The 17816-nt window shown below is 42.3% G+C and overlaps 1 protein-coding gene across 2 annotated transcripts in view; it reads left to right on the top strand.

Annotated features, from left to right (window-relative positions):
• The window catches only part of VPS35L (VPS35 endosomal protein sorting factor like), a 125213-nt gene that overhangs the window by 73493 nt on the left and 33904 nt on the right, over window positions 1–17816 (top strand). For both annotated transcript variants that reach the window (XM_026650619.2, XM_026650618.2), the window contains exons 27-28: window positions 10689–10828; window positions 17321–17486. In XM_026650619.2, coding sequence (XP_026506404.1) covers window positions 10689–10828; window positions 17321–17486 — 306 coding nt within the window. The remainder of the gene's footprint in view (window positions 1–10688; window positions 10829–17320; window positions 17487–17816) is intronic.

Below are 17816 nucleotides of genomic sequence, written 5' to 3'. Positions count from 1 at the left end.
TATCTAGGTTGTGGTAATTTCTACTTCCCTATCATTGATTCTATTCGCTCACCTGCCACTATCTCGAAGCTCCTCATTACTTTTATTAATAACTGAGGCAAAGTATTCATTTAGGTTTTGGGCCATTCCTAGATTATCTTTAATCTCCACCCCATTCTCAGTGCTTAGTGGTTTCACTTCTTCTTTCCTTGTTCTCTTTTTATTTATATGATTATAGAACCTTTTACTGTTGGTTTTAATTTCCTTTGCAATGTCCGACTTTGCTTGGCTTTTGGCAGTTCTCACTTTTTCCCTACACTTTCTGACCTCCAAGAGGTAGCTTTCCTTACTGATCCTTTCCATCTTCCATTACTTTTAGGCTTTATGCTTTCTCAATATGCTATTTCAGCCAGCTACTTTGTCTCTTAAAGCCAGATAATGCTTCCCGTGAAGTAAATATTGGTGATGCTGATTTCAACAGGGGCAGGATTGGAGCAGGGTATGTATCTGTATGAGATGTGTATCTCGAGAAAGCATAGCAAGCTCAAATATATACACAACTAGTACTGATTGATGCATAGCAACAAATTTAAAGCTAGTTCCTTAATTGAATCAATGCCAGATTGATGCTGATTCACTCAAATAACTGACACTGCATGGAATACTGTATGTGTTAATAAAATACACTTAGTGGTAACTCTGAGCTCAGAGTGAAATCTTGCAGCATTGTATATCTGCAATTTAGCTCTTGCTGATTTGGTTTGGCTTGACATAAAGTTGGAGGGGGAGACATAGCTCTAGGATAACATGTTATTGATCTGATAGACCACATGTTGATGCTACAGATGCAGGCATTTTAAAGACTCCATGTGTTTTTCTGAAGGTTGAGGATTTTTTTAATGTCTCTGCCTGAAAATGGAATTTAGCTGTTACCTGATTGTACAATTAAATGCAAGTGCCAATCAAATTGATAGTTGCTGGATTTATTTTTATCAGCCGCTGGAAAGCATCTGATTTCTGTAAACTGTGAATTATCGTGTATACTCGTTCATAAGCCGAATATTTTTGGTTAAAAAGTGACACATCAAAGAGTGGGGGTTGGCTTATAAATGGGTTTACACCAAAATTTGATGATTTTAAACTCTATGGAAACACTGAATTGAATATCTAATACATTGTCTTTTTGTTTACCTGGAGCCTCTGAAGGCATGGAGCCCCTCAGCTCCCTGTGGCCGCAGCTCGCCGTTCCCAGCCAGTGGACTCCCATTGGTTGGGAATGGCGAACCGCGGCCACAGGGAGCTGAGGGGCTCCATGCCTGCAGATGCTCCAGGTAAACAAAACGTCCCAACCCGCCAGCGGCTTACCCTGACAGCCGGGAGCCGAAGTTTGCCAACCCCTGAAATTTAGGGTCGACTTATGAAAGGGTCGTACAGTTTTTGCTATTTTTACCTAACCATCTTGGGGCGTCAGCTTATAAATGAACGGGCTACTGAATGAGTATATACGGTAATATGAAATTTTTACTCCTTTCTCCAAATTAACTTAATCTTCTTTTTGATAGTCTCCTTCAATACTCCTGGCAACACTTCACTGCTTAGCTAAGTTATTCAGAACTGGCAAGTTGAACTTACTTTGCCTATGAAGGTGCAGTTTGTAGCTGCCTTCATCCTCAGTGTTGAGGTGCAGAACCAAGAAGTCTACTGGTCCCAGCGTGAAATTACTCCACTTTGATCTGTGTAACTGCTGCTTGTATCAAGATGGAGCAGGAGTGGGCAAACCTTTTGGCCCGAGGGCCACATTGGGGAGTAGAAATTGTATGGCGAGCCATGAATGCCCACAAAATTGGGGTTGGGGTGTGAGATGGGGTGCAGGCTCTGGGGTAGGGCTGGGGATGAGGAGCTTGGGGTATAGGAGGGGGCTCCGGGCTGGGCTTGAGGGGTTTGGAGAGCGGGAGGGGGATCAGGGCTGCGGCAGGGGGTTGGGGCGTGGGGAGAGGCTACGGGGGTGCAGGCTCCGAGTGGCACCTACCTCAAACGGCTCCCAGAAGCAGTGGCATGTCCCTTCTCCGGCTCCTACGCGGAGGCACGGCCAGGCAGCTCCCATTGGAGCCGGAGCGGGGCCATGCTGTGACTTCCAGGAGCCACATGGTGTGGCCCTGGCTGGAGTGGGGCCGAGCCGCGTGGTGCGGCTCGTGGGCCGGCTTAAAAAGGCTCGTGGGCCGGATCCGACCTGTGGGCCGTAGTCTGCCCATCCCTGAGAGAGAGCATTGCCTGCTGGGACCTGAAGTCTCCTGATTAGCCAATGCCTCACTAATGAAGGCGAGTAAGGGCTGCATTGTTGAACTCCATCTGCATTTGACATGCCTGCAGCTTCGTCATCCATGTGTGATCACCCATGTGGTCATTTCTTGGCATATTTACACTGAGCTGTAATGGTTATTTTTGAAAATATATGACCTGCTTGTCCTTAGATTACACTGCTCGGTGTTGTCCAGGAGAATGCTAATGGGTCAAATTGGCGCAAAGAATTCTTGTGGCCAAGTTATAAAAGGGAGTTTTCAGAAACTAATTCAGTAAATACCGTGTGGGTGTTTAGATTTTTATTCAGAGTTTTTTGTACATTTGGATTCAGAGCAGTGGCGAATCTGGAGTGATGAAATTCCCTGGGTGCCTTGGAGAATGGAAGTACGAGCTGCTTGAGAGTCATTAAATCTTAATGTGTGTTGGAATTTAGTTTACTTTCCACCAAATGTGCTGCAGTTACTGTTATGCAGAGGAAGTGCTGCAGACAGTGTTTCTACTGCAGACTGCACATGGAGACGACTAGACAATCATGCAGTCTGTAAGCAAATAGGCATTATCACTACCATTGCAATGTCCATTAATGCTTCACTTGTGGGCCTTTTTCTGCATTGATAGAGGCAGCTAAAGTTATTGGGGTGGGCTGGGCAAAGGCCACTGTTTCCGTGCTTAGAAGTATCTGCCTCCATAGTAGCAATGCGAGGCAGCCTCTGAGCGCCAGTGTTTATCAATAGCTATTTCTTTCAGGAAATTCCAGCATTTCTTCTCTCAGTTCTTTATCTTCCTATTGAGCCTTCCTCATGCCTTTACTTCTACTGCTCTTCTCCTGCTTCCTGCAGCACGGAGATCTGGAGCCAAAGTCTAGAAGGTGCTGTGTAGCAAGTGGCAATATGGTGAAAAAAGAAGACTCCCACCAGTACAACAGTTGAAGGTTAGCCTTCTAACACCCACTGAAGCTCTCAAGGTGAAGGTTTTCTGGTTTCAGGACCTGACATGGATCTTCTTGAGTTGATGAGAAAGAGATCTGTGGATTAGCCAATTTCCATCCAAAGCTCACAAAGGCCTGAGCTAAAAAAGTTACATCTCTTGCTGACCGAGGCCCCAGGAACACAACAGTCTGTGTGGAAGGAGAAGCACAAGAAGTCCAGCCAAACAGGGTATGGCTGAGCACACCATTCATTCCATTTAGGAGCTTATAATCCTCCCAACCTTCTTTGGCCTGTGCAATCTACCAAGTATGTAGATAGTACCCCAATGTCCGCCTGGAGGGTACTCAAATGGAATAGGTACTTTAATTAAACTCTGCACCAAGAAGAAGATCATCTAAATACCTATAATACATTTAATGTGGAGCCTCTGGATGTCACCTTAGTAAGCAGATACTGACTCGGGGGGGGGGGTGTACATACCCCAGTTACCGTAACTGACTGACTGACACACACTTCTCCATAGTGGCACTTCGCCAAAACTGAATAACAAATCCTTATCAGACATGCTGCTTGTCATGGGTAGTGCTTTGGACCAAACTGAGATTAAATGCACACTCCATTATGTCACTTTTCCGGGGTTTAAAATTCTGGGTAAGATTTTAATTACACATTCTCCTCCTCTCCCCCATGGAGATGATGCTGTAGCCACCTGAAAAATGGACAGCATAATTCTTAACCATAGGTCTCTTACCATTCAGTGAGTGGGTGATGATGAAACAACTTTCAGACAGTATAGGGCTGAGTGACATTTTTATCCCTAAAGCTGCTAAATCCTTGTTTAGCTTTAGGCATAATATGTGTGAATTGAGCAATCCAACCAATTCAAGCTGTTATGTATGACTAATTTCACTACGGGATTGAGAAAAGTGGAAATTGCATGTGGTGGTGGTGGGGAGGTCTTCCAATTTTACTCAAAGTTCTTAATTTTGTTAGGCACATCTAAATCAAGAGTTCAAAAGTGCATATTGCCAAGGTTGATCTAAAAGGTCTGGTTTTCTGCAGTTTAAATTGAGATGGAAACATTAAAAAGCAGTTTCCCTAGTGAACTGCAAAGTTTTCAAGCTCACCGCAGTTCAGATAAATGGAGGCTGTGAAGTGCCCTAAACTGATAACACTTTTTTTCCTTAGAGAAAGTTGCTTCTGCATCAATATTTTATAGCCTAGCCAAGCCAAGCAGTAAATGTGCCCAGGTGTGAAACTGTTTTAATTATAAGTAGCTTTGTTGAAAAGACTTTATGGCCTGAAGTATTTTTCCCCTGTAGCATTAAAATAGGCTTTCTTATTAAGAGTAATAATTAATTAGCACTTACAGCTTTTTAGATCTTCCACGGCATTTGGAGATGTGGGATGAATATGTATTCTCCCCAATTCCCATATGAAGAAGCTGAAGCAGAGAGTTTGGGGGCGTAAGGCCATCAGGGAAGTTAAAGTTAGGATTAAAACTTGGGGCTCCCTGTCCTTTGATTCCCCTCTTCTCTTTCTAAGCACTGTTGTCCCAAGTAGGGTGACAAAGCATGTGTGACAGAATCTGAACAAAGAGGATTACTGATAAACAAGGTTTAGAATATGGCTCTTTACTTGGAGAAAAATTACTGTTGTGATGGTGGTGGAGTATTACCATTAACTGAAGTCTCTAGAGGTGGATATTACTCCTGATCATTGGACTTTTTTCCTGTTCTTTCAAGGATCACAGTTAGTGGTTTTTCAGTACCTCTTGGGCAATTGCGCTTTTTCTCTCTCTCTGCCTGTGCCTTTATAAGCATGCCGAAGCTGGTATTTCTGCTCCACTGTATGTCACGACCAGTTTAGAGACTATGCAACATCCAGCTAGTCAGACTGAATCCTGTAGTGAGTTTCAACTAATTATAAAGGTTTAAAAATCTAGCAACCTGGAAATGGCCTGTATTGTTCTTGGTAGGAGTAAGTTCCAGGATCTTCCTCATGATTCAGTGCATCTTCCCCTTACACCTGTCTGAGCTTTTTGTTTTGTAGTTTCAAGTCCTTGTTAGAAACCCAGATTTATAATCCAATTCCTTGTATAAGTAGGATCGAAACAGGCTTCATCCACATTATTACATTTTTACCTAAATATAATTCCCATTATGTTCCAGTTTACCAAATATTCAGTTTTTCCATCCTCCACCCTGTCATTTCAAAGAGCTCTTTGTAATTCTTAGACACAAAACTACATTAAGATGAAGTTAAGGAGCAGAGTGTGAAAGAGTAACGTAAAGGTAAAACACATTACAGAGGTGTAATGTTCAGGGAGGTTACAAAACCTTCCTGGTGTCCTCAGCTGTGTTAAAGGAGCTTAACTTCCCTCATACTTAAAGCGTATGATAGTCAGATGTGCCAATATGTTGATGCAAGAGCGTGTGAGGTTGCTGTTAAACTTTTACATTAGAGCAGAAGGTTGATAAAGTTGAGGAATGTATTGCTTTTCAATATCCATTGGAGATGAAAGCAAAAGCCTTTGAGGTGTTGGAGTGTGTTATTGACAGTGTCGTAGGAAAAATTAAGGTGGCAAAAATGCAGGAGTCTTTTAACTACTGATTCCCCTGCTTTTATGATTTTGGGTGGATGCCTGTGTGTCCTGATGCAATCTTAATGATCACTAAATATAGTTTATATTTGTTAATATATCACTAGATAGGCAAACCTCATACTCTCTCTCTCTCTCTCTCTCTCCTTGGATGTGTCTTTTCAGTTGTGAATTATTTTCTCATCTCCAGTGGCCTCAATTCTCCTACTGTTTTTGGCCAGCCTGAGATTTTATATCCAGGCAATTTAAGAAATAGAACTGAAAATTGGATGGAAACTCAGACTGTCACAATCACTTTACACACCCTTACAAATTACAAGCTTTTTTACCATCACACTGATATTGTTAAAAGAAAACATCCACAAAGGAATTTCGCTTGCTTTTCTGTAGTGAAATATTGTCAAAAGTACTCAATCTTAGAGCAGGCCATTAGTTCTTTTCAGCCTGAAGGTCGCCACATATGTGCAGGGGGAAGGATTTATAGATTGTGGTCAACTGGAATGAAGGAGCTGCTGTGGAAGGATAAATTCAGTGAAGCATGAAATACGTTGTGTTCGGTGCAGTGCACAAGATATTAACTACAGCCTAGGAAGACTTCATCATGATGATTTGTTGCAATGAGAACTCTGCTGTACCCTCATCCACCCTTACAGTGGCTCACTTTAGGAGCAGAATTAAACACTTGGTCATGTGAGAAACTTTTTCAAACAGAAGGAGCTTCTGCATATTTTTATTAACAGGGTTGGAGCAAACAGGATCAGAATAGAAGCTAAGAAACTGATCTTGCATGGAACAGAGCAGTATGGAGCCCATTTCCTCTAAACTGGAGCACACATTCTTCTCATTGTGCCTTCCTGCACATCTGTCATAAGCCAGAGGGGTTGCTGCATCCCTTAAGCCAGTGGTTTTCAAACTGCGGGTTGCGACCCAGTACTGGGTCGCGGAATGTAAGGCACTGGGTCCCAGCGGCTCCGGTCAGCACCGCCAACCAGGCCATTAAAAGTCCTGTCAGCGGTGCTGCCCAGCAAACGCAGGCTACTTCCTACCTGTTCTGACAGCGCGCTGTGCCCCGGAAGTGGCCAGCAGCAGGTCCAGCTCCTAGGCAGGGGGCCCATGAGGCTTTGCGTGCTGCCCCGGCCCTGAGCCCTCCCTCCCTCCCCGAACCCGGAGCCCCTCCTGAACGCCAAACCCCTCATCCCCAGCCCCACCCAAGAGCCTGCACCCCCAGCCCAGAGCCTTGACTCCCTACCACACCCCAGCCCTGAGCCCCCCAAACCCAGAGCCCCCTCCTACACCCCAAACCCCTCATCTCCGGCCCCACCCCAGAGCCCACACCCCCAACCCAGAGCCCTGACCCCCTCCTGGACCCCAAACCCCTGCCCCAGCCCAGAGCCCCCTCCCACACCCTGAACCCCTCATTCCTGGCTCCACCCTGCAGCCCTCACCCCCACACCCTAACCCTCTGCCTGAGCCCCTCCCACACCCCAAACCCCTCATCTCCAGCTCCATTGGGTTACAGGCATCAATAATTTTCTTCAACTGGGTTGCCAGAAAAAAAGTTTGAAAACCACTACCTTAAACTGTACTTTGAATCAATTGCACAATAAGATGCTTTATAAATTAGCTGTAAAGATGAGGCTTGTCCGATTATATAGCTTCATAATTATGGTAATTTATATCCAAATATACATATTGACACTTATTTCATGCTTAAGAGAATAATTAGCATTTCCATGATATCATATATTGTTTACCCTAATCTTACTCCAAACTGAACACTCAAGGAGTGTTCCTTTCTTAAAACTCATATAGTTTAACTATCTCTTGATAAAGGGAAAAAAAGGCAGAGTAGTTTTGAGAACAATTGATTTTCTGAAGACTTTTATTTTTTTCCTGCAATAATGGGAATATTCTGTGTCTCAACTGATTTGATTTCATAAATTGCACCTTCTTAAGATGTTCTAGAGTCTAGACAATGGTTTAATTCCTGCTCCCTGTAAAGCATATTTGCCTTGGATAAGTGTAAACTTAGTGTTCAAGTTAAACAACCATTTTATTGTTCGTAATATGGACAGACCAGTTTAGGAACAGATGGTCACAAATGATGCCCTCTCACCTGAGTCTGTGCTGAGGCTGAGAGCAGCAGAAATAAAATATTGTACAAGTCTCTTTTAAAATAGGGATATGATGGAAGGGCTGAATGTAGTTGGAGCTTTGTGGCTGGGAGATGGGAAATGGAGGAAACTGATTGCTTCCCCTCCCTCCCACCCTTCTCATTACTCCTTCCCCAACAAAAACCAAACAAATAACCCAAACTGTTTGAGCACTTCCCTAAAAATGTTGAGCCAGTAATGAACATAGGATTTTTAAACATGGCCAAGCAAATTGCACAAGAAAAAAGGAAGCCAACTCTATATTCTGTATTAATCACGTAGTTCAGCCCTTCCATAGCTGTTTTCTATTTTTAGAAACATTGTCCTATCATTTTTATCTTTAAACAAAGACCATTCATCCTGCAAAGAAGAGCTCGGGTGGGACAGGGATTAAATAGCATATTGTCACTCTAAGGAATATCTTTCTGAGACTGGAGATGGGCTTCCTGTCCTTACCAGACACTCCAGTAAGACAATCAGTATCTAAAGAGTTACCTAGGAAACTTAACCAGGAGATAGTTGCTTGTTATGGCCATTCTATAGGGAGAAGGCTCTTATTCTCTGAAATAGTAGAACATTGAGTGTAAATCCACTCAAACTGCAGCTATCCAGGGTCAGAGTGGTGAGGTGTGTATTTTGGTGCTAGTACAAAATATTGTTTGGGAAGATTTGCTCCCATACCATTTTTTCTTCCTAAAAGAAAGGAGAGAGTAAACCAAGCAGACTTGGTCTGCAAGATTTCTATTTTATTTGTTGGGGTTAGAGAAATACTACACAGATTCTTACTATACCATTTGATTATGTGGTAATGTGGGGCATGTGCATTTTTTTTAGGGACAGGACAACTACGGAAATGAGCAATTCATCTGTTTGTTCTAGAATGAACATCTGCTCCTGCTTTCTGTCTCTTTCAATAACATGCTGAGAGAGATTGCTTATCTCCCATTGGGCCAACTGTGTGAATTAATATATCTTCAAAACAAATAAAAACATCCCCTTGAAATAGATATGCAAGCTAAAAAGGAAGCATGTGGTCTGAACAATGGAAAGGTTGGAAGGTCACACAAGTGTATGCTGGAAAGAAGCGAGTCATAAGAACAAAAATTTTTCGAAAGCAAATGTTTCACTGGTATTTCTCACAAACTTAGTTTTGATATCATGTGGTTCTATATTTAGCAAATTTGCTTAGAGCCTCGTGTCCAAGTTAATTTTTCTGGAGCAAGTTTCTATCCTGGAAACGACAATTCATGATATCAGTGACATCTCTGGGTTATGAAATTTTTCCATCCTTTCTCCCTGAGTATCCGCTCTTCTCCTTCTCTAGGAATCAATAGACCTGGTTTCGGATTCTCACTCTGCTGTTGATTGTCTTTCTGGCCTAGCATAAGTCACTACGGCTCAGGTTTTTAAAGATATTTAGGAATTGCTGTGCACAGCATTGCAATGCCTAACTGATTTAGAAGCCTAAATATCATTTTCAGAAGGGATTTAGGCACTTAGAAGCCTCAGTTTCCTCATCTATAAAATCGAGACGTGTATAGCACCAATTTTGAAAAGTGCTTTGAGGTCCTTGGATAATTGACTTCAGTGGGACTTAAACATGGGAGCTTAACTACTTTGGGGCCAAAAAGATGGTGTGAGGTCATTACTGCTTGGTAGAACACCCCAGCAAACACTGTTACAAAAGAACTTCAGGGTGGAAGTTAGGAATACTGTCTTGTCAGTACTTTTTAGAAACGTAATTGAAGAGTAGAAATTCTAGTTGATTTTGTTTGGGGTTACAGTGCAATTTATTCCTAGCTGTGCTTTACTATACCATTAATGGGTCCATCTTCAAACTTGTGGAAACAGAAGAAAATCTAAAGCGTTCCTGTAGTATGATTGTTCAGAGGAGTCCTCAGATCTTGGTAGCTGGTCTACTTTTCCTTTCATAATCCTGTTTTAATTAAAGAATGTAAACATTTAAGCATATAACAACTGCATTTACCACCTCTGATTTTCATTGGCCTCTATAAATCACAGAAGCTAGAGATAGAAAGAACTTCTTATTAGATCATTCATTCCACTTATCTCCAGGCTAAAACAGCATTGAATATAAAGGAAGGCTGAAAATATTTATAAATTATGTACTGTATTATGGCTGGATTTGAACTGGAGAGTCTATCCTTTTTAATCCGGTACTCTGCTAGTTTAAGTAAAGTGGAAACTAAGGATAACATTTAAAAGCCTCTTAGGCTCTTTTGGAAAATCACTTGGGTGTTTTTGAAAATTTTACTTAAGAACAACTGAGACATTTAATTATATATAGTGTTATTGTAGCCATGTTGGTCCCAGGGTATTAGAGAGACAAGGTGAGTGAAGTAATATCTTTTATTGGACCAGCTTCTGTTTGTGAGAGAGAGAGAGAAGCTTTCGAGCTACACAGAGCTCTTCCTCAGGACTGGGAAAGGTATCCAGAGGAAGAGGCCCTCAGGAAGAGCTCTGTGTAGCTCGAAAGCTTGTCTGTCTCCCCAGTAGAAGGATTTTACTTCACTCCCCTTGTGACATTTAATTATAACAAACAATTATAATTGTTTTTGTAGTTTTTGTGGATACAGACTAACACGGCTACCCCTCTGATACTTAATTATAACAGATACTCTAAACAGTCTTTAGATCACAGGCATGTTTGTAAATTCAACTGCTATGGTGATATTGTAACTATTTTAATGTTGTTTTTTGTAGCTGATGCTTTTTTCAAAGCTGCAGTGAGCCTTGTTCCTGAAGTGCCAAAGATGATCAATATAGATGGGAAGATGCGGCCCTCTGAACCATTCCTCCTGGAATTCTTCTGTAATTTCTTTTCCACTTTATTAATTGTGCCTGTAAGTAACTTTAGCGTGAATTGAAGTTTGGAGCATTTAATCCCTAACGCTCAAGGTGGCTATTGATATTTTAGCTTGTCTGCTTATAGACCAGACCTTGTTTTAAATTGAGTATTTCTTACATGTTTTATTATAAACACTGTGTCCATTATTTATTTTTAAATTAAGATAAAAAATACTTCTGTTTTTATATATCAAAGCACATGAACGGTAGTTGAAACACAGTGTCCAAAGTTACTTGAGCACAGTCAGCGTAAAACCCTAATCCTGTAGTTTCATCGTAACGCACCCCATTCTTCAAAAGGCAAAAACCTGTGAACAGACTCTGACTCAATCAGATTGACAGTGGAAGTGAATTTGAGTCGGAGACTAATGAAACTGTCCTGCCAGAAACTCCCAGACATTCAGATCTGGGGACAGCTAGCTTGAATGCCCAGCTGATCTTAACTGAGAGAGGAGAGGTTTTTCAGATAGTTAGGATCCAGAGTGTGTAAGTGTGTGCAGATCACTATCACCCCCTTGAATTGTATCTGGAATTGAACAATGAGCCACTGGAGTCTTTGGTGCACTGGTAAAATATGCTCTCTGCTGATAAAGGTGCTAAGCAGATGCACTGCTGCGTTCTGTGCCTGTCGTTTGAGTGGACTTCAAAGGTGGGTGGTGTGACGGGTTGAATCACAGAAACCCTCTTGGGGTTGCCGACTGATGTGCCAGGACTACTACTGCCCCTGCTTTCCTGCCCTGCCAGTCTGGGACTTCAGTGCCCTGTCTGGTTTGAGCCAGACTCACTAGCCTGCTGCAAACCCAGACCCAGGGTCTGAACCACGTCACCTAACAGCTGTAGGCTTACCTGAAAGCAGCTTACAGAAGTGTTTTTGTTTCTAACACTTAGATGCCCAACTTCCAATGGGGTCTAAAACCCAAATACATTCGTTTTACCCTGTATAAAGCTTATACAGGGTAAACTCATAAATTGTTTGCCCTCTATAACACTGATAGAGAGAGATGCACAGCTGTTTGCCCCCCCTCCCCCAGTATTAATACATACTCTGGGTTAATTAATAAGTAAAAAGTGATTTTATTAAATACAGAAAGTAGGATTTAAGTGGTTTCAAGTAGTAACAGACAGAACAAAGTGAATTACCAAGTAAAATAAAATAAAACACACAAGTCTATGTTTAATCAAACTGACTACAGATAGAATCCTCACCAGTTCCAGAATGCTTCCTTTTACAGACTAGTTTTTTTTTTAGTCTGGGTTCAGCAATCACTTACACCCCTTGCAGTTACTGTTCTTTGTTTCCGTTTTTTTTCAGGTATCTTTGGGGGTGGAGAGGCTGTTTTTTTTTTTTAGCCAGCTGAAGACCAAATGGAGGGGTCTCCCAGGGGTTTAAATAGACTTTCTCTTGTGGGTGGAGACCCCCTTCTCTCCCCTTTGCAAAGTCCAGCTACAAAATGGAGTTCTGGAGTTACCTGGGCAAGTCACATGTCCATGCATGACTCATAGTTTTTACAGGCAGAAGCCATTGCCCACATGGTATGTTGAATGTTTTCATAGTTCTAGATACAAGAGCGATACATTTCTAGAAATAGGATGAACACACTCAGTAGATTATAAGCTTTGTAATGATACCTTACAAGAGACCTTTTGCATGAAGCATATTCCAGTTATGTTATATATATTCATAAGCATCTTTTCATAAAGCCTTATGGGGGGCACCGACCATCACAGGTGGGTACAGTGATCTAATCGGGAAGTGACACAGCCATGGATAATGGAGTCATGGCCCACGTCTGAATCAGTATAATCAGAGAAAAATAGCTGTGTACCTCCTACCTAGAGCAAGTAGATAAGGAGGGGGCGGCAGTAGGTACTTCATGCCGCATGAGCCACTTGAAACTCTAGAAACAAGGAAGGATCCAGAAGTACCCCTAGATGGTGAACCTCTTTGGGACAGGTATGTGCACTTCATCAATACGAGGGAGGGGTCAGATACTAACCTTGCCATGTTCTCTGGTTGTTTCTCCCAGCCGGCTGAAACAATCTTTATCTGGACTGAGTCTCAACCTACTCAGCATCATCCAGCCAGGAACTTGGGAAAATATGGACAGTATACTCTCTCTTGATTCAGTGTCAAGGATGCATTAAGCTGAGTGTCATCTGCATATAGATGGTACTGCCTCCCAAACTACATTTCTCTCACCCCCCGATGGTGTCACATCTGATGGTGTACTGAGCAGGAGGAATGAGAATAGAGCACTACTGCATCCTGCATTAAAAGAGCCCATTGTGTGGATAAGCAATTGCCCAATACCACTCTCTTCAATCTCTCTAAAAGGAAGGCTTGGGGCCACTTTAACCCTTAAAGATCTTCATTACTCATGGATACAGTACCCATGTGCTTGATTTATGCCAGCTATGAAGAATGAGGAACCAGGACCTCCGTGAGTGAAACTGATCCTGAACTGATAGGGTGTCAATCCAGTCTGAATTTCCACCATCTGTTACCTTTGTTAGACGGTCCTGGCTTTACTCATGAAGCTGGAGTGGGGGAAGATGGACATGAAAGGTTTTGCCTGTAGAAAGGCTGTTACAGTTATTGGTGGTGCTACAGAGAAGTATATTGACTCTTTGAGTTTAGATGTCCTTCATGGGTTCAAAACAGAATATCTATCACATTTGAAAGGTCTCTGAAGAGAATCTTCAGTGCTCTCCTAGTGCATGTTTCCACACAGTACTGGCATGGCACTTTTTCTCAGCCTAAGGGATTTACAGAACATTCCTTATTAAGCAATAAAAGGACTTGAGGTATTGCGAACATCAGTGAGTATAAATAAATAAGTAAAAAGGGACCTTCTATAGCACTGTTAGAAATATGAGCAGAAAATAAAATGAGATTCAATTTGGGGAAACTGCAAACTAATACGGTATATATGCTTATTAGATTTTTTCCCCAGTGCACAGTAGAAAGGGGAAACTTGGAAAGCAGTAATAATACCTAATTTTGTCCATCCTGTTGGTTAAACATCTGTATTACAGAACCCTCACACTTAATTTAACAGACAGTGGGTAGGATTTATGTAGATGACTGTCTCCAGATTAATTTCATTCTGTTTTACATCCACCATTTTAAAGGCTAGTCAGCTGCTTAATAGTTGGCATTATGGGTGAATCATTGAGTCTGTGCCATTAATTCCTTGGCACTGATAGTTCAGTGGTCCTGATGCTAAAAGCTGATGAATTTTGCCTCAAAAACTCTTGCCTCCTGGTGCCAAGAGGTTAGTGAAAAATAAGTGTGTATATATTAAGTCATTCATGATTCAGGAATTAAGCAAATTTTTAACATACATGAGTTTGTAAACTCATGAAGGTGTCATATTTACCATGTGGCTTCAGCTATTCAGGATTATGTGATGAAAACAGGATTCACTTTTTAACTTTAAATCTGTTGATGTGTGGATTGCAAAGGAAGGCTTTCATACTATAGCAGGCTGGAAATTGTCTACATGTGCTTGGCGCGGCAGCTTGTAGGAGGCGGCATTCTGCCCAATCCTAGGGCGGCACGGCTGCTTGCTTTTTTTCGTTTGGGTTTTTTTGTGGTGTTTCGCTCCGGCCGCCCCATAGGGGGCAGCGGCGCAGAGGACGGGAGCGCCCTGCAGCAAGCCCGGCAGGGCAGTCCGCGTCCTTCCCTCCCAGCCGACCGGAGCAGTGCAGAGCCCTCCCGGCAGGCGGCGGGGCCGCGTGGCAGCTCCCCGCTGAAGCTTGGGGCAGCCAAAAAGCCAGAGGCGGCCCTGGGTGCAAAGGTTAGTAGGTTGCCAGAAAAGATTGTTTTGCTACTAAACATAATGTAGATTTGAAGAAGAGCTCTGTGTAAGCTCCAAAGCTTGTCTCTTTCACCAACAGAAGTTCGTCCAATGAAACCTATTACCTCACCCATGTTGTCTCTGTAATGTAGATCAACATTTTTGTAAGATCCGGATGTACACCAACAACAGAAAAACAATGCAGAGCTTTGACTATTATTTACTACTGTCCATTGTTATGAATGAGTTTAACCTTAGAGGTAGTATCATTTTTAACTGGTGGTGTTTTCAAGTTGGGGATAATAATTAGGAACTGCCCGTGGTCATAATTTTCCTTTTTGAAGAAGTAGACAGATTTTTACAAAACATTACAATTGCATTCCTTTCCAAGTTTTAACCCAGAGGCGTATTTTACATGCAGATATAAGATAGTTCCTTCTGAACATTAGCAATTATTACTGAAAGATAAGAAACAATCTTAAATTAATGATAAAGATCTAACGATGAAACCTAAGTGAAGAAATTCAGAAGTTCCATTTTTACTATGAAAATGATAGCACTTTAAACACTGATAGAAACCACCCATGTTATAACCAGGATAAAAAACCCATTTACTAAGCAAGTCTCCCTTGGGGCCCATACCTAACGTACCACTTCTGAGGCTGACATTCCTTCGTTTGGGTTAAAATTGGGCTCCGAGTGGAAACTCAGTTGCAACCTTAAATGTGGGCCACCTAGTATCATGTCATGACTTTTGTCTTACTGTTTTTTTGGCCCTTTTCTCCCTTTATTGTCTTAAAAAAAATGTCTTTCCCTCCACAATGGAACAGGTTTTTTTCTCCCACTTTTTCCGCTGCCCTCATTCCCCCTTCCCACTCTACCCACATGTGCAGGAATATCACACAGTGTTGTTGGCCAAGATGCTTTCTTTGTTTGCTCCTTGTGCTCTGCCAGAAGCCATGGTGTCTCCCTGCTCGAGCCATGCATTTGAGGGAGTGCATTGTATTGAATATGGAATGAGAGAGAGAAGTGGCTAGCCAGTAGTTTGTTGTGCCTCCGTTGTGCAGATGCGGCACTGAAGAGAGGTAACTTCAGAATTAAATTCTCACTTGGGAAAATGGTCAGGAAGGAGCATGAAGTGTCCTGGCCTATGGCAGTAATTGGCAATGAAGGGAGGGCAGGTCCCGCCTTTAGATCTGCCTGTGCTGAAAGGTTTCTCCAGTGAGAGGCAGGGATTCCAGGGACTATCATTTTCCCTGTTTCCATCCCCCAATGCCTCTATCCTGTCCCTGCTGTCCTCTCCTCTCCACTCACTCCATGGAGGAACTCTCCTATTACCATGTGGCTGTCCTAGAGGTGCTGATTGTTGTTAGTAGCTACCGGTGTGGTGCTCTGCTCTTGTTCGATGATGATGATGATGATGATAACAGTCGGCTGCGTGCGTGTTCCCTCTGTGTGCTGCCCCGGCTCTGCGCAGATAGCTGACATAGCAAACCCCGAGAGAACCCCCAAAGACCACAGACTCTAGTAAGGTACGAAGGAACCCGAGCGAGGTTTATTGTCAAACGAAGCACAGTAATAGTTTCCTATAGACTCTACAGGACATACTACAAATTTGTGCCCCCTGGCAATGGACACAGCTCAGTCAGTGGCGGGACACTCCACTGCCCACTAGGCTGGACAAAGATGCGCACTCCGGGACCTACTTTTATACAGTTAAAGGACAGAATACTCATCCCTACTGACGTATTGAAGTACAGCCCCTTGGCTCATTAGGGTGCTGTCTCCCCTTTGATCATGTTGGTTCAAACAAACAGATCTATCCATCATGCTGTCCTTTTGACCCTGTCTTTAAGATGCACCTGCCTGTTCCTTGTTATGTCTGTGGAGTGTTCTGATGTCATCTTGGCACAAGTTCCTCTTATTAGCACTTATATGTGAATGCACCTGCTTCTAACAACCCTCTTCTTGCCAACTTCTGTGAGTGAGGCCTGCCTCTGGCTCACAGCCCAGCTTTTGCTTAACAATGCCTGGAAGTACTTTGGTTCAAGCTTCAGGCCTCAGACAGGGTCTCTGACACAAGAGTTTGTTTCAGGGCCTCATCTTACTACACTGATATGTAACACCACCACATCCCAGCTCATTTTGAAGTTGGTGCAGTGTTGAAACTACTCTTAAGAAGAATGAACTGTTTCTAAAAGTTGGTGTGCTTCTAATTATTTCTTTTAATATTAAAAGGCCATTGCCATTCTGTAGCTTTGGTGCCTTCCCAATGTATATTTTCTTCTAAGACGCATAATTACATGAGTAATATACTTGTTTTTGTAGTTTACTGAAATAATAAGAGTTAAAACAAAAATCTAACTAGAGTGTGTAATTTTGGAAGTTCAGCTGTTAAGAAGTTGACAGCTAATTTTGTTTGCCTCCCCCTCAGATTAGAAAGCAAAGGATTTCAAAGCTTGTCTGCTGCGGCTGCCTAGACCAGGTTGATGATTATGGGTCAAAAAGATGTTATAATTTTCTCTTAGAATGTGTTTTAAATGGGTTTGCTAGGAAGCACACTTCAGAGAAGTCATTGACGGCTTTAATTATATTGAATTTTGCTGTCACAGAGATGTTGCTGCACTTTAAAAACCAAAAACTCAAACCTCTCGCTGATTATTAGTCTGTCTCTTGTTGGTTCTTTAGGACCATCCAGAACAGGGAGTGTTGTTTCTGGTGCGAGGACTGCTCAATGTGATCCAGGATTATACATGGGAGGATAATAGTGATGACAAAGTTCGGATTTACACCAATGTTTTGCATCTACTCTCTGCAATGACTCAGGAGACCTATATCTACCACATAGACAAAGGTAAACTGTGAGGGTTATTGTGGGTTCTATGCTCTACAGCATTACATCTATACAGTTCCCCTATTGCATTGTATCAGTGACTTGCCAGTGTAAATGCTAGCTGATTAAAATTGAAGCAATAAGCTTATACAATGGATTATTCTCCTGCACATATCTGTGTACTACAGTCTAGTATGACCATAAGAGATCATTTGGGTTGCTAAGCAGGTATCCAGGCCATACTTAAAATAAAACAATATTCCACAAAGAGCATTTATACTTAATCTACTTGTTTCAAGCTTTATTTGTGCAAATCCTGGGACTCCAAACTGGCTTTCTTCAATGGGCCTC

The sequence above is a fragment of the Terrapene carolina genome, unplaced genomic scaffold (genome assembly GCF_002925995.2).
Source record: "Terrapene carolina triunguis isolate 2854851 unplaced genomic scaffold, T_m_triunguis-2.0 Scaffold93, whole genome shotgun sequence".
Lineage (NCBI taxonomy): Eukaryota > Metazoa > Chordata > Testudines > Emydidae > Terrapene > Terrapene triunguis.
Note: the sequence above shows the minus strand (reverse complement) of the source record. Positions and strands in the feature narration are given on the sequence as shown.